This window comes from Bidens hawaiensis, unplaced genomic scaffold (genome assembly GCF_021521415.1).
Source record: "Bidens hawaiensis isolate Kalapana, Puna unplaced genomic scaffold, B.hawaiensis_p1.1 tig00013298_1, whole genome shotgun sequence".
Taxonomy (NCBI): domain Eukaryota; kingdom Viridiplantae; phylum Streptophyta; class Magnoliopsida; order Asterales; family Asteraceae; genus Bidens; species Bidens hawaiensis.
The window spans coordinates 194,084-218,959 of record NW_027492127.1 but is presented as its reverse complement, the minus strand read 5'-3'; the positions used below and the strand labels follow the sequence as shown (position 1 = coordinate 218,959).

The window sequence follows — 24,876 nt, the reverse complement described above, 5'->3', positions numbered from 1 at the left end:
GTGCATACGCTTTAAAAGATTTGAATGGAAAGAAGATCCCGCGCACATGGAACGCAGCGCAGCTTAGAAAATGTTTCATGTAAAAATTGTTAAGTTTGTAATCAAGGATTTTTAAGCCATTATGAATAATGATACGCGCTATTTTCTCTTAATGTGTGTTCTATTACCTTTTGCATACATGTTTCACACTTCCCTTTATTAATTTTGAGCAATATGACAACATTGTATTGACATCAAAACTAAAAATAAAACGAAGTAAAACATACATGCGCGAGCTTCAAGCTCAAACGCGTTAACGAGTTTTAACTCTAAAAGGTCAGGGCCTTAGCCCAATAATATGAGCCTTAGCTCAGGGCCTTAGCCCAATAATACGAGCCTTAGCTCAAATTACTCACAACATCCATCCTACATGCTGCGCAGCTAGACCATAAAAATACCTAAGCACAGCTAAGGCAAAGCACATGCCAAAACATAGTTGTTAAGGTCTCAGGTCGAGGTCGCGCATGGGATTGTAATGGATATCAGAGTAACACATACTGACACGTAAAGGCTAAAAAACTCATTCATAATTCCCTATAATAAATGCGCGATAACGTCGCGCAAAAGAGGAATAATGAAATGCCAAGGCACGTGTCAGCATATTCAGAATATTGCAAAATAACTTGAAATATGACAAGAATTAAGTAAAATAATTTCCTTACAACCTTGTTCAAGTTTCAATGTGCAAGCATATCTTATATTCAACAAGCAAACACATGCAATATAAAGAGATGAATTGGGAATGCGCAAGATGCGAATAAGGGAAAAACAAAATTTCATTCCAAAACATAGAAGTTTACAAATTTACAAAATGATGAGATAAAAACTACAAACAAAAAAAAAAATAACATGAAGGGCTTCTCAAGTCTCTATATCAACATTAGCCTCTTCATCACCCTCATCATTACCTCCTCCCTCAGCATCTGGCGCAGCCCGCTCCTCGTCATCTCCAAACTTACCATAATCAAGCTGTTCGTCTTGAATGGAGTCGTCTTCTATCACGATAGTGTCAGGAGTAGGTCTTTTGGCCACGCCAGAGCCACTAGCAGAGGCAGCATTGCCCGCGCCATCATCGCTGCCACCAGTCCCTTCACATTCGTCAAGTAATTTCTTTAGCGCGCCAAGATCGGGCTGGTCAGCAAGCGCGGCTATCTGCAAGTCACAAGGAAAAGTATGAGTACAAAATATTAGGAAAATAAGTCAAGATAAACTCATTAAGGTTAATAAACCTGCTCAAGGATGGGAATGGGAGTATTCAAATACTTCTCCCCCACCTCGGCCATGTCAGCGCAGACAACGTCGAGCTGATAAGGGTAGTCGGATGGATTCTTCTACAGCATGCCATATTCATAGCCATCCTTAAACCCTTCAGCTCGACCCACCAAGCGCGACGCATCATTCCAATCCATCACAAGGGTCTGAAACTCGTCTGAGTATTTCATCGCGTAAGCGCAACGAGTCACACCCTGTGAAACTAGCCATTGACGATCCTGCGCGAGGGAAGAAACAGACGTCTCAAGAGCAGGAATCTGAGAGTTTAACAACTCAACAGTTTCCTTGGTTTGTTTTAGCTCTTCTCTGTCAGACGTTGCTGCCACCAAGGCTTCATTCTTTTCCGCTCGCGCAGCATTGAGCTCTTCTCGGCCAGACGCTGCTGCCGCCAAGGCTTCGTCCTTTTCTGCTCGCGCAGCTTCGAGCTCTTTCTTCAGACGCGCAACCTCACTCTCTAATAAAGATTTGTCAGTGTTAGTCTGCACAAGAGTTTGATCACGCGCCTCTGCCTCCAACTCCAAGTCACGCGCTCGGCGCGCGTACCTGGCCACATCCGCCTCTGCCGCCTGCGGCTTCTCCCGCGCAGCCTGCAGCTCATGCCCGCGCTTCACAAAGGCAGCGTTGGCACTTGCTCGGTTCTCGCTAAGTTCTGCTTGGAGTTTCTCAGCTCTCTCTCGAGTGTCAGAAAGATTCCAAGCAGAAATCTTAGCCTCTTGCTTGGCCTCCACAAGGGCATCACGCACTTTTATATAATCATTGCGAAGCTCTTGGGAGGCAGCAATGAACGCAGACCCAGCAAAAAGGTGGTCGTTGAGCAAGTCCACGCGAGCGCGGTCCTCCTGAAACCTCCTTTCAGCCGGAGGCACAGAGTGAGCCCAGAAGTCTTCACACACGCCCATGGATTGAAATGAGCTATCTTCAGTAATATTCCAGCTCGGGCGGTATATGTGATCGGCTTCCTGCAAACACAAAGCAACGCAAAAAAAACGTTTTAGTCATCTAAACACTAATCTGGAAGTCCGCACAGCGGAGCAAAACAAACTTATACCTGCGGAGAGCCGGCAGAAAAGTCAGCGCCAGCCCCACGAGAAGGCTGCGCCACGAAATCTCGTGGCGCTACAGGGCTTGCGCGGCCGCCATCGGAATCTTCAAAAATGACCTCCTCATCATCCTCTGTAACAGGTTTTTTCTCCTGCGACTTGGAAAAATCAAAAACAGTCTCGCGAGGAGGGCTGCGCGCAGGAGGAGGTGAGGGAGGTCTCGACGCCGTTAGATCAGCGCGTAAAATGGTCTCCTGCTCCTTAGTAATCCCAATGAGAGGAGATTCAGTGCTTGTTGGAGCAGGAGCAGAACTAACGGCGCCGACGCCGGCGCCAGCAGTGCCGCCAGCAGCTTGTGTGCCAGCTATAATTCCTATGAAAAAACCAACAAGGAGAAATGATTCATGACTTGATCTAAAGGAAAAAATCAGAAAATCAAAGCGCAATAAATACCTTGGCGCACCGCCGTCCGCGAATTGAGCATCGCCATGAAGTCCATTTTCCCCCTCTTCGAGGGTAAAACAGGGGACTTCAAAGCAACCTTCGGCGCAGCCTCGGTACCTTGCTGCGCCTGAGGTTGAGCCACCAAAGTCGCCGGCTCTACAAACATTTGAGTGAGCAAAGATTCATTAATAACTCTATCGGAATCACGCTCATAAAACCACAAAATATAAACAAAGTATACCTGTTGGAGAAGATGAAACAGCAGGCGCAGCGCCGCTTCCCTTGTCCGCCGCGCGAAGAGATGAGGTGGCGGCACCATACCTCGTGTGGACAGGAGGATTGCCCACACCTCGAGGCAAAGAAGACGAGGAAAACTTGGAGGTAAACCCCTTGGTTTTCTCAAGTCCCTTCGCTTGGGTAGGAGGATCCTGGGCAACAGGGGCATCATTTTTCTTCTGTTTTTTACTGGCCCCTGCGCCAGTTTTGCCTTTAGCTTTGCGCTTGAGTTGTGGCGCTTCAGCTTCTTCCTCCACCTCTTCTTCTGCAAGCTCCAACTCATAGTTCTCGAGCGCATCTACAATACGTGCGACAGAAATGTTAACCAAATTTGGTATTCTAAAGGCATAAGCATAAGTACAAAGGCTTACCAGGCGCATCGCTGTCAAAGCAAAATTCTAAATCGACAGGGATGAACATATCATCGAAGCGATCGGGGAAAGCAACTTCCCCAGCGCTCAGCGCGACAGAGCCGCCCTCCATATGCTCGTCGTAGGCGGCATGGACGTATTCCTTGCTTACTGCATAAAACAAGACAAATGATATTAGCAAAGCGAATTATATTTGCGCAGAAATAATGCAATGAGCTAATAACTCACCTAAGCCATCAACTTGGACGACGGGCTCAGTCGCGCTGTCGGTCCACCTCTTGCTCATACCAACCCCCACCAGCGCCTCCTCGCAAATATTCTTGGCGGGGGATGGTTCAGCAGTCAACTTGTTAACCCATGTGCCAGTTGGGTTTTTAAGAACATTCTCATCCGCGGGCGCATAAGTGATCGCGCGCATGGTCATGCGGATGGGAATCACACCAGCCTTAATATAAAAAAAATTCTCAGACCAGTCATGAAGGCTTTTGAAGGAAACAGTGTAGCACTTAACCTTCTGACTGCGAGGTATGAATGAGAACCAAGAATCTTGGATTTTGGCCTTGTAAAAATATTGAAAGCGCCGAGGGGTGGGCTCCTCGCGCTGAGCTTTGCACATGAACTCAAAATGAGTCATGCGCACTAGTCCACAAGGATGGACTTGGGATATGTGAATCCCATAAAACTGAAGCAGCGCACCCATAAACCTTGTCATCGGGAGACGAAGGTTAAAGTGAGTGAAAAAGTGGGAGTATAAAGAGATATAGCCGGAGGGCGGATCTGCCGCCGTTTGCCCGGCCGCCGGGAGCAGACAGCTGTACTCAGGGAGAAAACCCTGAGAGGCGATGAGATTGTCGAAATCAGACTGTTTCAATTTGCAGGGAATCTCATCCCATCTCTTCACTGTTTTGCTCTTCCCCACCTCCTCCGACGAGGCCTCGGCAGCCCGTTTTCCCTTGCAGGTCTTCTTCAAAGTGGACATAACTAATGATTTTACACGGCGTTTGCTGGGGGAGATTGTGGTGTCTGGGTTATCAGACATACAATGGTAAATCAAACAGCGGTTACTTTAAGCACGGAAATCTGGAAGCAAAAGGAAAAGGCTCTTAATCGGAATGAAAATTGAAGGAGAGAGCTCTGAAAATAACAGTGAAGATGAAGAAAAAACCACTCAAAAGGCTTGCTTTTATAGGCCCAGGAGAGAGAGAAACAGGTACTGATCAGAGTTCACGCGCCCCCACTCGCAGGTGCAGGCCAACATGAGCGCGACACGTGTTCCTGACACTGTGTGAGGAGACATGAAAGGCAACTGTAGCACCTCGAGCACACGAAAAGTCTGACACATAACGTCTCCATCTCTGACGCATGTCAGCACCAACCAACCACGTACATGGACGATTCATTTCAACCAAAAGGATAGAATTCGTGCAGCGCACATATGAGAAATAAAAAAGACAAACCCTATTAAAAGAGCAAACTATTAAGTCTAATATCTATCTTACCTCGCTCGCGCGAGACAAGACACACATTAGACTGGGGGGGCTTGAAGAGGTATGCACCCGCCTTAACATCGAGCGGGGCGGGTCAACCCACAAGATATAGACAAGAGGCTTGAAGTCAGGATGTCATGAAGACACAAAGCCAAAACCTATGCGCGTGGCGCATATCACATATGCTCACGCATATCACATATGTTCACGCATCACATATGCTCACGCGTATCACATATGCTCAGGCATCATATATGCTCACGCATATCACATCTGCGCGTGGCGCATCTGCGTGTGGCGCGTATCACATATGCTCACGCATATCACAACTGCGCGTGGCGCATCTGCGCGTGGCGCATATCACATATGCTCACGCATATTACATATGCTTGCGCATATCACATCTGCGCATGAAACATCTGCGCGTGAGAATAAAGAGAAGACCTCGCGCATCCCCAGGATAGGCGCATATCACACATGCACATAGTCAACCACGTCCTTATCCAAATCAGGATAAGGACAACCATGATTGTGCTCATCAGACAACCTTCCAGAAGGTATCCTTTAAGGAATAAAGAATATGCTGATGTTGACAGCTGCCAATGAAAGGTGGACAACTCAGCAAAACCCATGTGCTACCACGTGATTGCACATGGGTCAGGTGAAATACCTTGGTCAGAGAATAATCAATGAAAAAGCACCAGGTGTCCTAAGGACACGTGGCGCGAAGCAATAGGAGGAGGCCAAAAAGGCCCTATTGGGGTCTGAGCCCAATCATTGGAAACCCTAACACTATAAATACCACACCACCTCCACAAGGGGAGGTAAGCAAGAAAATACATTCTAAATCCTTACTCACTTTCAGATTATTATTATTTTCTCCTACAATATCTTATTCTCACACCGGAGGGTTACCCCAAAGAGGACCCCTCTGTCCCTTTCTGAGGGGTAAGTTCACGGTGCTGCTCGTTTTGTAGGTGGAAGAATTCATACTCCGGGAAACCATCGGTGATATAGCATACTCATACCCGAGGAAAGTTGATCGTCTACTAGTGAGTCGATCCACGTTTCTTCAAGAAGTATGAGAAAAAGAGAGATATGCTGGAGATATATACATCTTTATCATGTCTGTTGTGAGAGAGAGACGTAATCACTATGTGTTGGATTTAGAAGATGTCATCTAAGACAAGCAAACGACAATTATGTTCCTAAATTACTCTTTTGCTCGTATTGATACCCCATATTGATACCTCATTTAAGGGTAGAGTATAAAACCGAATTAACCGAACTGAATCAAATATATTGAAAATGAAAAAACAAATCGTAGCATTAACTGACGGTTTATTTTTTGATTTTTTGAATAATTGATTTTTTTGCTCAATTCGGTTAACCAATTTTAATAACCGAACCGAACAAATTAATCAATATTTTTATCTACAACAATCATCTTCTTCTAATGATACTATGTTCAAATCAATGTTGTTGAGACCGGACTGGTCGAACCAGTCCGACTGAGATTCGGTCTATTGACCTCCGTTTCTATGCAGTTCGCTCGGATCCAAGAGAACCGGCGGGTCCGAACCAGAAAACCGGACTAGTTGAGTTGGTTTTACTATAAAAATAATTTTTTTAAATAAAATTACTTTCAGCCCTAATCCGTCATATTTTAGACAAAAGTTGTTCGACCGGTCGGACCAGTTTGACTGGTTGAACCGGTGAATCGGTCACCCGTCTGGTACCCTGTCCGATCAAGTTATGAAAACATTGGTTCAAATACTTCAAAATGATATTTATTCAACATTTATGACCATTGTATTCTTGATCTTGTGTATATTAATTCGTTTTGAATGACATTGACTTTAAATTGCATTTATTAGTTACCTTTATACCTGTTAAATTTAAAACTGAGTTCATAAATAATTATTTATGTATATTTTGAAACTAATGTGTATAATCTAATTGTTTATAAAATGTTTATAGTTTTGATTAGTAAAATTTTAATGAACAAATGTCCACAAAAATTTAGTCTATGTTAAACATATAGGTTTAGCAATTAATTAACTGAACCAAACTGAATTAACAGCTAATAACTGATTAACCAAATTTCAATTAATCAAAACCAAACGATTATTATATTTTAATAACCGAAGTATTGGGTTATGATCTCGGTTTTTGTCATTACCAAATCAAATTATGCATACCCCTATTTCATTTAATCTGAAATTCTAAACCATGATCTCATATATCAATCTCAATGATTGTTACAACTGTTATAAAATTTTCTCACCTAATGTGGAGTGAGACGATATGTACCTGGTACAAAATTTATTATTATTATTATTATATTACTATAGACCAAATAAGAATCTTGGTGTCTCAAGGTTTCCATTGGGTCAAATGGTGGTATCAAATTCGGTAACGTTAATAACGTATGAGTTTTACCAACGTTAGATTTAACTGACTAATGGCATCCCATTGATCAATCTAAATTTTTTATTAACGATAATGTATTTAATTTTCCAAATTAAACATGTCACATTTATATATACAGTTAGGAAAAAATTACAAATTTTGTCCTTTTGAATTACATAAATTAAGTAATGGTTCCTTTTTCAAAAATAGTTTCAATCTTTGTCCTTTATTTGCATGTTTGTCATAGTTTCCGTTCTTTAACCTAACACCTGTTAACTATTCCCATTAACTAGCCCCATATGCATAAAACGTGATGGGCATAAAGGTCTTTTCCTCTGCCCCTTCTCTTTCCTCCCGCTACTCATCTTTTAAACACTAAAATAAATTAACACATTTTATAATTCTCATACCCTAATCCCCAAATTCTTCTCATTTTGTGCTTCAACCAGCCATCAAATCCACCACATAGTTCCTTCATCATCCACGGTATCCAAGGCTACCTCACGCACCTCTCTCCTGTCAAGTGAAACTATTTTTGATAAATGACCAATTCCATAATTTATGTAATTTAAAAGGACAAAATTTGTAATTTTTTCTATAGTTAGAGAAAAGTTGAAATGCAAAATGAGACAAAAATATGAAGTGTGAGAAGGTTTTGTGGTAAAAAAAAAAGGCTCTAATTTTTTTTAAAAAAATCATAATTCAAAATATAAATAAAAACGAAAACATTTAAAAACTAAAATGTTTCCCCCGTCATTCTCGTTAAAAAAACAATTTGAAAACACAATGCCGAAGAAAAAAGACAAGGTGACGAAAATAAACAAAAAACACAATATTAAATAAAAAAGACACAATATATCGCAAAATATAACACAATGACGAACAACATACAATACAAAGTCGAGTAATATAACGCACTATAAAAAAAGACACAATTTTAAGGAAAAAATGCACTATCAATGACGAAAACAAACACATGATAAATAAAGAGACACAAAGATATATTTTTTTATCAATATTGTGTCTTTTTTATTAATTTTCTTTTATTAAGAACGAGGAAAATGGTGGAAACGTTTTTTTTGTTTGTTCTTTTTACGTTTTATTTATTAAATTTTGAGAAATCTGCATTTTGTCTCCCTGGTTTATATCGTCGCGAGAAGGGTTAATCCCTGAAAAAGATTTTGCGAACTTTGTGCCCCTATGTTTCTCCGGCGGGTTCTTCTAACTCCTACCGTCAGTTGACTTACCGTTGACCTGTTAAAAATTGTGAAATGACCCATTTACCCCTTATCTTTATCTTCATCATCTAACCTAGTGTGTGTGTTCTTGGTGTAGACGACCGACCAATCCTTCACCGTTTATGATCCATCAAAATAATCCCACCAATCTTCAATTCAACATTCACCATGACAAAACCCTAATGTATCAATTCAACCCTCACCATGACAAAACCCTCATCATCATCTTTCACCTTGTTCTCAATATCTTTCTCTACCTGTGCATACATATATGTGTAACTGTGTGTTTGTTTGTGAATGCAAATGTTATAATAATAATAATAATAATAACCCCACCCACCCACCTTCTTCTCAAACCCTCTCTCTCTGTGTACAGACATCTATGTGTGAATGTGTGTTTGTTTGTGAATGCAAATGTTATAATAATAATAACCCCACCCACCCACATTGTTCTCAAACTCTCTCTCTCTCTCTCTCTCTCTCTCTGTGTACACACATCTATGTGTGAATGTGTGTTTGTTTGTGAATGCAAATGTTATAAATAATAATAATAATAATAATAATAATAATAATAATAATCCCACTCACCCACCCACCCACCTATTCTCAATCTCTTTCTCTCTCTCTGTACATAATATATGTGTGTGACTGTGTGTTTGTTTGTGAATGCAAAGGTTATGATGATGATGATGAAAAAGATGATTACATATCTGAGCCATGGTGGTGATCGTACCCAGAATTTTTCGTCAGCGCCGGAGCCATTGGGCGGGTCGCCGGAAATTCTAGCGATGGTGGTTGATATGGGGTTTGTTGACTTGGGGTTTCGTGAAAAAATGGGTTGTCAGGAGTCGGCGACGGCAGTGTGGTTGAGTTTGCCGAAAAATGGGTGGTGGAGGATTCTCCGGTGGGCGGTGGGTGTGACGGATAGGTTTCTTGATGATTAATGGTTGTAATACCTGTGTTGGATGGCTGTTGTTGGATGATGATGGATGATGATTATTATTAATATTATTATTACTATTAATATTATTACTATTATTATTATTATTATTATTATATTTATTATTTATTAGAAGAAAATTACTAAAATACCCTTAGTATGTTGTTATTACTATAATACCAACGGTCAACTGACGGTGGGAGTCAAAAAAACCCGCCCGAGAAATCCAGTGGTCCATTATGCGCAAATTCTTTTTCAGTGGTTATTCCATCTCGCGACGTTATTTACCAGGGAGACAAAATGCAGATTTCTCTAGTTTTTTTTTTATTAATTTTTCATCATTTATTTTGAAGGGTTTTTTACTACAAACATTCAGGTTTTAAATACTGACCGAATAAACATATATCGTATGCACCCATCAAAGTGGGAATGACACTCTAGAGTAACTTTTTAGTAGTGTACGCTTTGTACCGAAAAACCTATTTGTATGTGACCATACTCTTTAGATCAAGGGGCAAATCGTATGCATCCACCTTCAGTTTAATTAATCTTCCGTGTGAAATAAGTGAGTAATATTACAAAATAAAATAGACCAAAATCATTTTTGAAGAACCTATCTAGCTTTGAGTATCTATAATAAAACAAATCGACAATAGTTGCGTGCTGATCTTTCTTTCTTTCTTTTTCTTTCGCTGGCGTGTGCGAATGTATTTGTAGATATTGCTTGATTTTTGTACTTGAATGCTCCAACCAGATTCTATCTTCATCATTGCAGTCTATGCACACCATTTAAACATGATAAAACTTGTAAAATATAACATGATCTGAAAATATAAAATAGAGTAAATACATACGCTTTTGGTTCATATCGTTTGAAACTTTTAGCCCTTTTAATTTAAAATTTAATATTTTGGCGTATCATGTCCTAAGGTTTACATTTTATAGCTCTCTTAATTCCTGGTGCTAACCTCGTCCGTTTTTATGCTAAATTTGATCATACGCACCGTCTCAGACATTCAAGCTTATAAGTTATAAGACGCGTGTGTGTAACATGCCTCCCGTGCGCAGATTTAGGGGCTGTTTGTTTACATCTGAATAAACATCTGATTCATTCAGACTTCAGAATGTTTGGTTCCAAACAGAAAAACATCTGAATGGTTAAAATTATGTCTGAATCATTCAGACTTACTGTTGTTGCTGAATGAGACAGATGCTCATTCAGATCTGATTCATTCAGATCTGAATGAACCAAACAGCCCCTTAGACTTACTATTCTTCCACATCTAGTAGACCACTTAAAATTCAAAACAACACAAATAAATGGCACGGCTACAATAGATCCACCAAAAATGGATGGCACAGTATTTCAACAAGGCTTTCGTTCACGCCATGTTATTTTTCGCAATATATTGTTACCAAAAGCAACGTTTTCCACTTACAAACTGCATCACCACACAATTACGAGTCGCATCGACACTGCGCTGCATACCACATTTTTTATCTAGCTACTTGCCACATTAAAAAGCTCAAGTAAACATGATTAAACTATGTGTCCATTATAAATAAACGACGCCTGTTAAAAATACTCAAGTATACCATCCAGATCGACTTGGTGTCATCAGTAAATAAATAAGCAGCACATGCTAACATGGTCAACTGGTCAAGTGCTTATCCAGACCACTCCTCTACAATCAAAATAGTCATGATCGGGTAAATCCAGTCTCAAAAGTCCACGAGCTAACAAGGATCATTATACCAACAAAAACAAGTTATTAGTCGAGCATAATATAGCTTGGTTGTATTGATCACACCAGCCTAGGAGAACTTATAGAGGTACCCTTCTAAATGGACTAAAGTCTTATGGTTTAAACCTAGCCCATGTAAAATAATCTTTGTAAGCCCAAAAATTGAAGAAGGTCTATTAGGGTTAAGCCCACTATTTACCTATAAAAATAAATCTTCTAAATAATATGGAGGCAAGTTGTTTTCCATCTACATTCTCTCTACATATTATTATGCTTTTATACATACACAAATGTAACAATTGTTACTAACTTGAGCATCCGAGGATGGTCTCTGGTCTCTGATTCATTCTAGTGGGTTCATTTATTTTGTAGATCTAAGACAAGTCGGAGAAGATGAGGTGTGATTGTGTTTAGGGATGGTAATGACCCGAGTATTGCTAATCTCATACGTGTATCCGGTTATAAATTCAGTCTCATACTTGCCTCATCACCCGTTGTGTATGTGTTGGGTAATTACCTGTCAAGTATCGGGTGGTATACCAGCTAGATTGTTACAAAAAATTCTGTTAGGATTTCCAAGTATATATTTTTTTACCATTATAATTATTGTATATATTTTTTGTTTATATATGAACTATTAAAAATTAAAATAGGACACGTTACATACATATTAACGTTATCATAAATAAATAATAATACTATAATTTTTATATAACTTTATGAACATAAATAATAATTTTAAAATACATATCTTAAATAAAAATACTTTTTTCCCTATAGTGAACTTACAAAAATAAAGTGTTAAAGGTTAAGGAAAAATGAAATTAATATTAATTATTTTGGGTTTACAATTCAGGTAAACGGGTATGTGTTTTTAGTTAATCGGGTCGGGTATCACAAAATGCAAACCCGGCCCATACCAATGAAACTTTATCAAAACTAATCCCATACCTAGTCCAATACCCGTCGGGCTTCGGGTATACCCGTCCTGGATTCTTCGGGTTTCGGGTATACCCGCCGTGCTCGGGTTATTTTGTCATCCCTAATTGTGTTCATCTTCGTCACCGAATGACATTTATCATATCCAACCCGAATCGATCTATGTTTCTTCAGTACTATTTCTCAAATGATAAACGTGAAATGTATCATATTGGACGTCCCAACACCTAAAGTCCTCTTGTAAACCACAAGTGAGAAGAGGCTCATCGTTAGGACTCCATGAAAGGCAGCAAACAAGTGCATTGTGGGTCCCAGATGCGTCCCAACACCTAAAGTCCTCTTGTAAACCACAAGTGAGAAGACTCTCATCGTTAGGACTCCATGAAAGGCAGCAAACAAGTGAATTGTGGCCTTCTAGTATGTTGCTCCAACATATTAATGTCAACCCATATTATAGCGGTTTTGTCTTTAGAAACGGATGCTAAAAGCCTCCCGTTGTGAGAGAAAAAGATAAATGACACCGCATCATTGTGTTTTTTTTTAAACACGTGTTGTGTGAGTGGGGAATGGATTTCTTCACAATCATGGTCAATGAACGTATCTTGAAAGATTTGCTCCAATAGTCAAATTAATCGTCCTTGTGGGACCACGGCATCGGGAGGAAACATGTTGTGAAAGGTTATGAGCACCTCTTAATTGGTCACCAACTGACTGTCAAAACGACCCCTCTGTCAAACGAATGATGAAAGTTCATGTCCGACTTTGTTAAATAAAAAGAGGGACAATTTTATTCTTAATGTGTCAACAACTTCACCAATGAGGCGTCCAAAGTGGAATATATAATACTTTATAGATACACTTGGACGATTCTTGATAACTGAGATACTGTAACGATTCACCAATGAGGCGGACCCGTTTCACCTTTTTGATTTCACCCATTGTTTTACGTATCTACGTGTGAGTTAACAGTTCTTGTTACCATACCAATAACAACTATGGTGTCTTCACGGGGAAGTGAGATGATTTTCCATCCGTCCCTTGTAATCTGGATATTTTAACTGTTTGGAATGGTTTGTTTCCTTCAATAATAGACTTGTGTCCCCACCAAATCCCAAATACAATTGTGCCACTCGTAATACCGGTTAAAAACTTTTGACCATCCGGACACCAGTGGCAGGAAATCATCTTGATAGCAATACTAAAACGGTACACGCTAATACATGTACTGAATATTATATCCCAGCATCTCATGTCTTCTTGTAGACCATAAGTGAGAAGGCGTTGATCGTCTGGACTCCACGAGAGGCTGCAAATGGGTGCACCGTGGCCTTGTAAGGTATGCCGTCTCGACAGATTATTACAATTATTATTATTAACGTCGGCCCAATTGATAGTGATTATGTCTTTCGAATCGGAGGCTAAAAGGCCCTTGTCGTTAGAGAAGAGGAAGGAGTACACCTCCTCAGTATGTTCTTTCAAAATTTGTGATGTGTGAGTTGGGAATCGAGTTTTCTCACCAGTATTATCGATGAATGTATCTTCAAGTGTTTGTTCTACAAGTTGAAGCAAGCGTTCTCGTGGGACGACTACATCGTGGGGGAACATGCTGCGCGATGTTTCGAGCAGCTCCGAGTTGGGCTTCGGTTTGATGTGAGAATCCCCTCTCTGTATGATCACCGATGAAAGTTCACCAACCCGACTTTCTTCAATCAAAAGAGGGGTGATCTTTTTCCTTAATGTATCAACAACTTCTTGATACTTATCATTCTTCAAAAGTTGGAGAAAAATGTTGTTCCATTATCACAAACGAGGCCTATTTAATGGTAGATTCTTGTAGGCCCGATATCTCTTCCAACGCGCTCAAAGCCGCATCCCAATTCCCATCAAGACCAAATTCCAAAAACTTGGACAACTCAGGTGAACAAAATGGGATGTTTGATTCTTCTAGAAGACAACGATAGGATTCTTGATACCCGAGATGATGTAAGGATTCACCAAGGAGGCGAACCAGTTCCGTCTGGTTGATTTCACGGCCACCCATTGTTGTAGCAAATGCAAATGATCTGAAACTATCAATTGAGACCAAACGCAATAACCCAATTCGATCATATTACAAGTAACTTGTATTAATAAACGTGAAGTGGTGAGTTGAGTGGCGGCGGTGGATGGTGGCCGGTAACTGTTTTTTAACCGAAAGAAAACAAGAGGGAGGGAAAAATGTATTTCAAGAATGAGAGTTTGTTATTGTTATATCTCGCACTTGTACCTTTATACATTTTGATGATATATAAATTTTAGTATATTGAATAGTAACTTCTTCTAATTACAAATCTTAAAACTCACTATCTATTTATTTATTTAATTTTATAAGAATATCTTATACACTAAATTATTATAACATTTTTTATTTTTCCGAATATTCTAGATGTCATACTCGAATATTAATTTCGTATATGTTTCATCTTCAATGTTTCGACATACGGCAAGTTACGACTTTTAAAACAAAAACAAAAGTAAATAATATTTTCAAATTAATCGTGTTACATAACAACACAACAATCACATCACATTCAAGAAGTGGGCCCAAAGATTATCCAATATCATTACTTTATGAATTGATATTTATGATATGCTAATCTGACATGTATAAAAAATTTCTTAGGTATGTCACTACTGATGACGATGATGTATAAATTTAACAATATAATCATGTTACTCTGTGTTGTTCTTTTGCTAAACCTTACGACATGTTTTAGTAATTTATCTAACATATTATTAATTTCATTGCACTTTCTAATCAAGAAGCAAAATTTCAAAACCAGATAAGTAAGATACCTACAATTATAATTGTATTATAGGTTTAAAATAATGAAAGTTTGTGTTATTTAAGCCTATACAATGGTAGTTTTATATGGATTTGGTTATAAGTTACATATAAATAATTTCTATTTTTATTTGATCGTTTGATGGATCAAGCTAATTATAACATGTTCTTTTGATTAATTAATTAATAGGGCAATTGCTATAACAACAAAAGTTTAAATTGAAGTATTCAGAAATTATTTGATCAAATAAGAACACAAGGTTTTCGAACACTAAATCAATTCCATTTACACACTCATGTACATGGATCACGTTATAAAACATGTTCTTACAATAAATTAATCCGACTTCTAAGCTAGAAATGTTTTAAGGTGTAACCCCTTCACATCAACACCATGCGTAAAGGGATTCTTCATCTTGCTTATGTCAACTTGACAACAATCAATTTTTCTTTTTTTAATTAAAACAATATTTCTTATATTTTTCACCAACACTCATACTCACACTCTCACCATCCGTTCACATGTGAATGTGAGGCAATACATGAATACATATACTACACATGTGGGTTGTGGCTTCTAGCACCTACGTGACAGTGACACTACTCACACAATCCCCTTTTATGTGTATGTGATAGGGTACTTCTGAGTGAATTGCGGTTTTGTTCATGTGGTTTGTCCAAATATGCGATTTTAGTCAAATAGTTTTAAATTTGTGATTTTCGTCCATGTGATTTCATTTCATTTGTAATTAAATGTCTGATCGTTAAACCCGTTAAGTCTGATTGTCCATGTGGTTTCATTTTACTTGCAATTAAATTCGACCAGACTTAACGGGGTTAGTGGGGTCGGGTTTAATTGCAAGTGAATTGAAACCACATGGACGAAAATCGCAAATTTGAAGCTATTGGACTAAAACCGCAGATTTGGACAAACCATATGGACGAAAACCGCAGTTTACTCGATACTTCCCCTATGCATGAGATGGAGGGCTTGAGTTTTTTAGTGGACAACAATATAAAATTAGAAGTAGAATTAGTGAGTGTGTAAGTTTGGTGTTCTTAAAAAGACAATTTTTTGATCGTTTGACCAACAATTAATAAAAATTTATTTGACGGTTTATTGCTTAATTAATGAAATCCATATGTTACTTCAAAGCTTTATTATACTAAATATTCACATTAATTACCTCATTAAAGTATATATACTAGCCAACTAAACAACATACACCACACCATCTTATTTTTTTCCAATCTGAAGTTGAAAAAATGAAGAAGGTGATTTTTCTTATTGCTATTGTTGTTGCATCGATTTTTCTTTTTGCCAAAGTGGATGCTAAGCGTTGTGATGCATATCGTGACGTTCCAAATTGCATTGATGGCAGGACGATTCGAGAAGTGGCATATCCAGCTTGTTGCAAAGAATTACAAAACCATAAAGATTGTTTATGTGATTATATCAATATTAATAATCCCAACCCGCCCTTGAACTACCAACATATTCTTCAATTGTTCACACAATGCAAGATCAAAATTAACTTCCATTGCCCTACTCTTCTACGTTAACTTAGTTGTACCATGATACACATATTTATGAATGAAAATATGCTTTGACGGAATTTTGTGTATGCAATACTTTTACCTTTCTTTACGTTTTGGATACGTCTTCTCAGTCACATGATTGCACAACAAAAATAAAAGCTTATACTAATGCGTAACATGTGGTATAAACATACATATTTTATCTCTAACACCCTACCAGATTATAACAAATAAATTTTGTTAATTAGTTAAAGCTATTATAATCATAATAGGAGAGCTAACATAAAAATTTGTATATATAAATCAAATATCACAATGACTTTTACTAAAGAACTAAATATAATTCTAATCGTAGTTCATGGCCTTCATTTTCTTCAATTAAACATCGCAATGTCTTGTTATCATCCGTAAACGATGACTTGGTTTGAAGTTCATTGATCAACTTGAATTTAAAAACGATCATCCGTAGCCGGGATGCCGGGTTCATTAGTGAACTTGCTATGAAAAGGGCTTCGCGAGCTGTGGAGTTGATGAGCTATCTCTCGCATTTGCGGGACCCTCAATGCGAGCTCTTTTTGCTCCGCTCATGTATGGGAGTGGAAAGTTGTTGTTCGGTCTCAGAACATGCCAACCTGTGTATGTAGGGGAAGCAGTTTCTGTGTTTGACAATGGCCTTCGGGGGGCGATTGAGGACATCGTGGTTTGTGGTGGTGCCTTCTTTGGAGATTTTCCATGGAGGTTGGCATCACTTCCGACTCGTTTTGGAGGTTTGGGTTTATGTTCAGCTTTAGACGTTTCTACTTATGCGTTTGTGGCCTCGAGGGCGCAATCTTGGGAATTGCAAGACCACATTCTTCGAGGTTGTGGTATTGATGGGTTTGACTCCGATTATGGGAGTGCGATAGATCGGTTGCACATTTCACTTCCCGATTTTGATATTAGTGGTTTCTCTAATAAAGACACCCCCCTAAAGCCCAACATGCTTTGGCGAGTGCCCTTTATAGTGGAATTATCAAGAAGTTTGGAAATGAAGTTTGATTTATCCCCTAGTCAGAAAGCGGTGTTTGAGTGTCTTCGAGCTCCTAGGGCTCAAGATTTCTTAAGTGTTCTCCCTATTGAAGGATTGGGCCAACATATGTCAGCTTTTGAGTACCGGGCCATCCTGAAGTATCGGTTAATGATCCCTTTGTTTCCGGTAGATGAGCCGTGCCCGGTTTGCCGTAAGGTTTGTTTGGATTCTTTTGGTGAGCATGCGATTCACTGCAAAGAGTTGCCTGGGTTTAAGTACATGCATGATTTGGTGAGGGATGTTCTACGCAATGTTCTTAAACGAGCCGAAATTTCGGCTAAAAAGGAAGCCCCTGTAAACTTTCTTACGGATCCTCAAGAAGGAAGATCTACATTACAACCGGCCGATATTCTTGTTTTTGGTTGGGTAGGGGGAAAACACGCTTGTGTCGACCTCATAGGAGTGTCCCCTCTTGTTTGGGATTAGGGACAATGAGTTTGTAGCAGACCAGGCAGGATTGAAGGCGGCATCGGGCAAGGTTGCTAAACACGAGAGAGCTTGTTTGGAGAATCAACATGTGTTTATCCCTTTTGCCTTTGACACTTTTGGTTTCTTATCTTCGGATGCCGTGGACCTTTTGAATAGGGTTCAGAAAGTTGTGCATAGTAACGTATCGGCCCATAAGAATCGAAACTTTGTTTTTAGTAGGATTGAGTTTGCTATCCAAAAGGGGGTTGCGACGCAACTTGTTGCCCGCTTACTTAATTTACTTAAAAAAAATTAAAAATTAAAAACCGATTCAAAATATACAAAACTAGTTTTATCGTTCTTATAAGAAATTATATTATTCTTTGAATACATTTTATAAAAAATGAAAATACTAGTTTGAGGAATGCTATTAAAATGATTTTTAAATTTTTAGAGAAGGAATTTTTTAAAGGTTTTTATAAATTAAAAAAGTTTTTTTTAGTTAAAAAACATGTTAGGTTCTGGAACCGAACTGGTTTACTATAATAGGTTTTGATTCCGGTTCTAATTTTTAGTCATTTTCGGTTCCGGTTCGGTTCCAGTTCAGTTCTCACGGTTCTGAACCGTTGCACAACCCTAAATAGAGCCGTGACGCGTACGCTCTCGCCATGCGAGGTCTCCCCAGGAGCACTCGCACAGGAGATGGAGCACAAAAGGTGGGGCTAGTGCAAATGGGAACCCATGATCACCACTACAGCTGCCACAATTGAGATCTCCCAGCTAGACCCCGGCACGTGGTTGAATGGCGACTCACCACCTCCAAACAAAGCCGACTGTAAATAGAGCCCTGTGTCCAAGCATGAAGGTATTTTCTTACTCTCCGTTACACCACTCTCCTTGTGCTTACACTCGCACACAGAGAGATCTGGATGAAGGGGATGATGGCCATCAACAATTATAAGAGCATGAAGCATCATATCCCATTCTCTAAAACTATTTTATTCGTAAACTATATAGAAAATTGTAACCAAAAAAAAAAATCTAATGTATCCCTAACTCCCTTTCTCTAAGGAGGCGTTTGGGTAAGCTTCTACAACTTGTTTATTTGATTTTTGAAAATCCTCAATTTGAAACCTTTAAAAAAGTTTTGCCAAACACATTTTATTTTTCAAAAAACAAATAAACAAGTTTTAGAAATTCACGCGAACACCCTCTATATAAAGACATGGATGAGTGGCAAATACATTAAGTTTTTATTATGTGATAAATATAAGTCGGGTCAAAACATATCAGGTTAAAAACATTAAATATAAGTCGGGTCAAAACATATCAGGTTAAAAACATTAACTTATTCCCCATTTGGATTCACGCCCAGTATGAAACTATGAATCGTATAAATATAAAAACACTAATTATGTGCACACGAGAATTACAATGGTAAAATACTGAGAACCAGCACGAGGTTTTGTGATAAAAAGAGTAAGTAAATGTGTTCGTTTTTATTAATTGTTTTCTTGTTTTGTTTTTTGTTTTTTTTTGGTTTTGTTTTTATTTTTATTATAGTGTGTGATGTTTGTTTATACTTTCAAATGGACATACCCAAATCATCTACTCAAATTAAATATGCTATTACATTAATCTTGCTTATTATTAGTGTCTTTTTCTTCTTATTCTTGATCTCCAAATAATTGCTGATGGATCTGGACATACTTGATATGGGATTTTCGGTTCAGGAACTTCGGGTACACTGCAATGGTCATATATATTTAACAAAAAGCTTTAGTAAAAATGGTTGATCGCAAGATGAGTTTTTCGAGGGTTGACACAAACACAACCCCATTAAACAAAAGTTTTATTGTATTTGCATATTAGTACTCTGAAATTAAATTAAACGCAGCTAAACACACACACACACACATAGATAAAACATAGAATACAATAATCCTAATTAACGTACAAAAATATCTATATTCATGGAATTGATCCATAAATCACATCACAAGATCTCGAAATCGTCAATATATATCCAAGTAATCATCGGTTCACCGAAAAAAACAGATTCAGATCGTTAATCTACCAATTTTTTACTTTTCTTCGCGAAAATCGTTTTGAGTGTATTATGGATTTTTTGAGCGTTTTTGTTTTTTTGGCTTTGAGCATTTTGTTTTTGAGCGTTTTGTTTTTGGCTTGAGTGTAATTCGTATACGTTATTGTACGTTAAGGATTATTGTACGATAACTTAATCCTACATATATATATATATATAAAATAAATACATTTACACTATAAATGTCTCTTTTCTTAAAACACATTTCTTAAATTTCTTGAATATAACTAGTTAAACGGCTCAAACCGCAAGCCCGCCAGGTTGACTTGAACATGACCCATTTAGCTAAGCTGTTTGTGATTTCGACCCAAAACTGACATGAACCCGAACACAACACGAGTTTTCGTAAGTTGACACAAACACGACGTGTTTAACCAGAAGTTGACTCAATCTTTCATAGGTTAACACACATACGACGCATTTTATCTGAACTTTTATATTATATTTTCACTTGCATATATTAGTGCAACCACCACCCCCCACAGGCCCACACACTCAACACAACATGCTCTATAAGACGAAACTATAAAAAAGGTAAGAATGATACCTCAGCGTGGAAATATCAATTTGAGAAAAGTCCATACTGGTTGAGCTACCTGACAATGTGGGTCTACTTATTAATGGTGAAGTGGGTTGCTTAACTGCCAAAACTTTGCAAGTAAAGTTGTTGGCTATGTTCTTGTGGGCCACGGCTAACCTGTTCCATAATAGTGAGTAAATAAACCAAACGATTAGGTGAACTGTTCGTGAACCGTTAAACAAAAGGTCTGTTTATGTTCGTTCATTCAATAAACGAACAAACATGAACACGTGTTTTGTTCGTTCATTTATAATGTTCGTGAACGTTCGTATATGTTCATTTATGTTTCTGTTCGTTTAAGTATGTTCATATATGTTCAATTATGTGTGTTTATCTTTGTTCTATTATGTCCGTTTATGTTCGTGAACTATTCGTTTAGAATTTAAATAAATGAACATAAACGAACACTTTTATTTAAAAAAAAACCGAAAATGAACACAAATATTTGTCCGATTAAGTGTTCGGTTGGTTTACAAACAAACTTAACACCAAAATGGCAATTTCCTAATTAGACTAGAAGATTAAAATGATCAACCAATTTGGGTCTACCTCAATATGAAGTTAATATGATAGAATTGAATTCCGAGCTGTTTGCAGCTGGAATTAACCTAGCCATCAAATGGGACCATCTAATTATTCTAAAAACTTTGCTTTCCGTTCATCATATCATGTTCATTAAATTGGAATATTTCTTTAAATGTTAATATGATAAATTAATTTTATTACTAAATAAAAATATAAAATAAGTAGACCAAAAGATCTGTTCACCTCTTGTATTACATGTGTAGTGTCTGTCTACCCACACCCTGCACCCATGTCCTATTGCTCTTGTTTGTATTTGCCAAATTTCTATGGCAAATGCATTCAAATCATAATTGATTCTTATTAAACTTTAAGGTAAAAGTTTGAGCAATCATTCATTAATCACAAAGCCCATATACTCTAATATGACATGACAGGATTTGATGTGAATTTGATCAATCTTAATACAACTTTTACAATTTGTTCATATTCTATTAAAAGTGGAAATTCTAATCTGTCGTTATTGACTAAATATATTTATTTTCCATTTGTAACTTGTAAGCAGAGATTGATAAGGTTTTGGTTGAATTTGAGCCTGATTTACAACTGGTTGCAGATGTATGATCGTTATAGGAATGTTCAATAAGCTCACAGCTCAAAGCTCAAAGCTCAAGTAGCTTGTTTGAACTGGCTTGTTGGTAAACATGCTAAGCAAACCATATCAGTTTGTCTTAACGAGCTGAGCTCAAGTTCAATGTTTCCGTGTTTGTTAAGATAAACGAGCTGACGCAAGCTGGTTTGGTTTGTAAACAAGTCGAGCATGAGGCAAGGTAAGCTCAGCTCGTTAGTTTGTTTATCTTAACAAGGCGAGCACAAGCTCAAAAACTCAGATCGTTAAGATAAACGAACCAAGCTGAGCAGGTTCGGTTTGTAAACAAGCTGACCCTGAGCCAAGGTAAGCGTGACTCATTGACTTGTTTATCTTAACGAACTGAGCTCGAGCTCAATATTTCACGCCTTTAAGATAAACAATCCAAGCTTGATCCAAGGTATGCCTGGGTCATTTCGAGCTCGAGCTCAACATTTCATGATTTCAAGCCATTAAGATAAACAAAACAAACAGAGCCAACATTTCAATTCGTTAAAATAAACAAGCCAATTAAGGTAAGCTTGGCTCATTGGATCGTTTTTCGGTTTGTAAACAATCGGGTATATGTAAAAGTATTAATATACCTGTAGAGGAAGCTCTGATCATGCAACCCGACAACGAGAGTCGAAGCGCCTATCTGGCGAGTAAAATCCGTGATCCTTCCGCCTTCTTCATCACCTTCCGTCACAACAATCTCAATCTTCGTCTGTTAGTTATTCAGAGCAATAAAAACCAATCGATATATTCAAGTCAACATATTATAATTATATTTACTTACGTTAGGGAAGCTGTGAATACATATCTCTTTGAACGAAAGAGCCAACTCGAAGCCTTTCAGTCGGAGCAACCTGAGCTTCTTTCCGTTACGCGATTTCCTGCCGGCGGGAAAGACGTGAAGGAGAGTGACTAAATCGCCGTAACGGAGAACGTTGTGAAGGGCCCACACCATGGCTGTTCTTGCTACCTCCACTTCTTCTACCACCACCACTATCTTTCTCACTTCCATTTTTTATACTCGCCGCGCCGGAAGAAATTGTTTCTCAGGTTGTTTGTTTTGTTATGTGGCCCAAACTATAATGATTGATGGGGTTTTTGTTTTAAGTGATTATTCGGGTCACCCATTTAGTTTGGGCGAATTCTCAAAATAGTCAGACCAAATTATAGCAAACTAATTCCTAAACTAGACATTTTTTTCGAAGCGCAAACTGATACGGAATTTTTAATCATTCACGACGCGCCATGTAGCCTCATGTTCGGTCCGACGCTTTAACCTCCCCGCCGACCGATTAGCCTGAAGAACCGTCGGAGGAAAAGACAGTCGGATCCGAGTGTTTAATTTGTCCGACGAACCCTAGATTTTTTAATTCGGGGGTTTTTTGATTTGAGTTTTATAGTGAAATTGAACACTATGGTTGTGTTCTCCTCGAAAAATTAAGCGATTTGCACTATTGATTTGCTTGATTTTGTGAAGAAATAAGAACGATAGAGATGGAGGTTGGTTATGGAGGTTTAATGTTTTGAGATATAGAAGATGAAAATTTAGTCGGACCCACTAAAATTCAGTCAGATCCGACGGAACTTTAAGAAATTCGGTCGGATCCATTAAAACGTTGACACATGGCGCAATTTTAAAGGTCTAAAAATTCAGTCGGATCAGATTTGGTTTTAGTCGGATCCGACGGAATTTATTAGCTAGTTTGGGTATTTTGTTTCGTCTCCGGCTAGAATTGGAAAAAATTGGTCAAAATTGACTATTATGGGAATTTTCTCATTTAGGGGCTGTTTGGTAGAGTCTGAATCTGACCCATTAAGAGGCAAACTTGTGAATCGGTCAGATTCAGAACGTTTGGTTCAACCATTGGGTCTGATTCGGTCAGACACTTTACCTCTGAATGGGTCAGCGTGAAACTGATGCTGAATGAGAACATATGGTTGTTGAATGAAATCAAGACCAAATAACCCTCCATTTATCATCTAGCCACCATGCGTGTTGGGTCGTCGCCGGAGAACCAGCAAGGGCTCGCGCGGGGATGCGACTCTAGGTGAAACCCACTAGTCCCTGTGCACCGACGCTCGTCTACACCCTCTCATGTTGCTGAATTATTTTGTGATGGTGGGGGAAGGGGGTGGTCGGAAAACGGCGCCTCTCAAGTGTGGAGAATATTCCAATATAAAATATTTAAAATTTGTTAACTTAATAATACTTATAGATTCTAATTTCCTATATTTTTTTTTGGTTTAACGAACTATAAAATGCACTGATATTTTTAATGAATATAAATCTAGTTTGTTTAAAATCTTTAGATCTTTTGAATGAGATTAATACCAAATCTATGCAAAGGGATAAAATAATAATTTTGCATAGTTATTCAGATGTCTAACCAAACAGATACATTTCATTCAACTCTTAATGGTTCAAATCATCTTACTCATTCAGACCTATTACCCATTTAACACTTAATAATTCAAAGGTTTGCCAAACAACCCCTTAGTTATATATGTTATTGGGTCGGATTATTTTTTTTAAATATATTTAAACAGACCAAAAATTTTGTGGATAATCGATAAAATCAACATGAACTGACTAATTTGGGATATTGGTAACTAAAAAATGTTTGGTTAAGTTAAAAATCGAACGGAGAATAGTCTAAAAATCAACCCAAACCAAATGACCTAACGATGACAACGTGATCCAAATCTGATAGGAATACACAAAACCCAAATCAGGAAGGAGTTCCAAATCAGAAAACCGAGTACGCGACTCATCCAAATATTCCCAAGCTGCCACTGGGGCAAAACCTACATAGCTGCTGTATTGGAATAGTAGTTTCAGGTGGTTCCTTAGCAGCCTTAAGTAGAGAAACATGGAAAGTTGGGTGAAATAAGTTGGACAACCTCAGGAAAGTCTAACCTCTAAGCATCATATCCCACTTTTTCCACTATCAAAAATTGCCCAAAATACTTTGGTCCAAGCT

The 24,876-nt window shown here is 38.2% G+C and overlaps 2 protein-coding genes across 2 annotated transcripts; both read right to left on the bottom strand.

The window, feature by feature from the left end:
* Positions 1-13,196: 13,196 nt before the first annotated feature.
* LOC143543787 (WD repeat-containing protein 26 homolog) lies at positions 13,197-14,244 on the bottom strand. Its single transcript, XM_077036030.1, has 2 exons — positions 14,071-14,244; positions 13,197-13,970 (listed from the first exon to the last, which is right to left on the bottom strand). The coding sequence occupies exons 1-2, from the start codon at positions 14,242-14,244 to the stop codon at positions 13,197-13,199; spliced, it is 948 nt and encodes a 315-aa protein (XP_076892145.1).
* Positions 14,245-19,466: 5,222 nt separating this feature from the next.
* Positions 19,467-22,907, bottom strand: LOC143543771 (uncharacterized). Its single transcript, XM_077036019.1, has 4 exons — positions 22,680-22,907; positions 22,486-22,607; positions 20,698-20,847; positions 19,467-19,790 (listed from the first exon to the last, which is right to left on the bottom strand). The coding sequence occupies exons 1-4, from the start codon at positions 22,905-22,907 to the stop codon at positions 19,694-19,696; spliced, it is 597 nt and encodes a 198-aa protein (XP_076892134.1). The 3' UTR covers positions 19,467-19,693.
* Between the last annotated feature and the right edge of the window lie 1,969 nt (positions 22,908-24,876).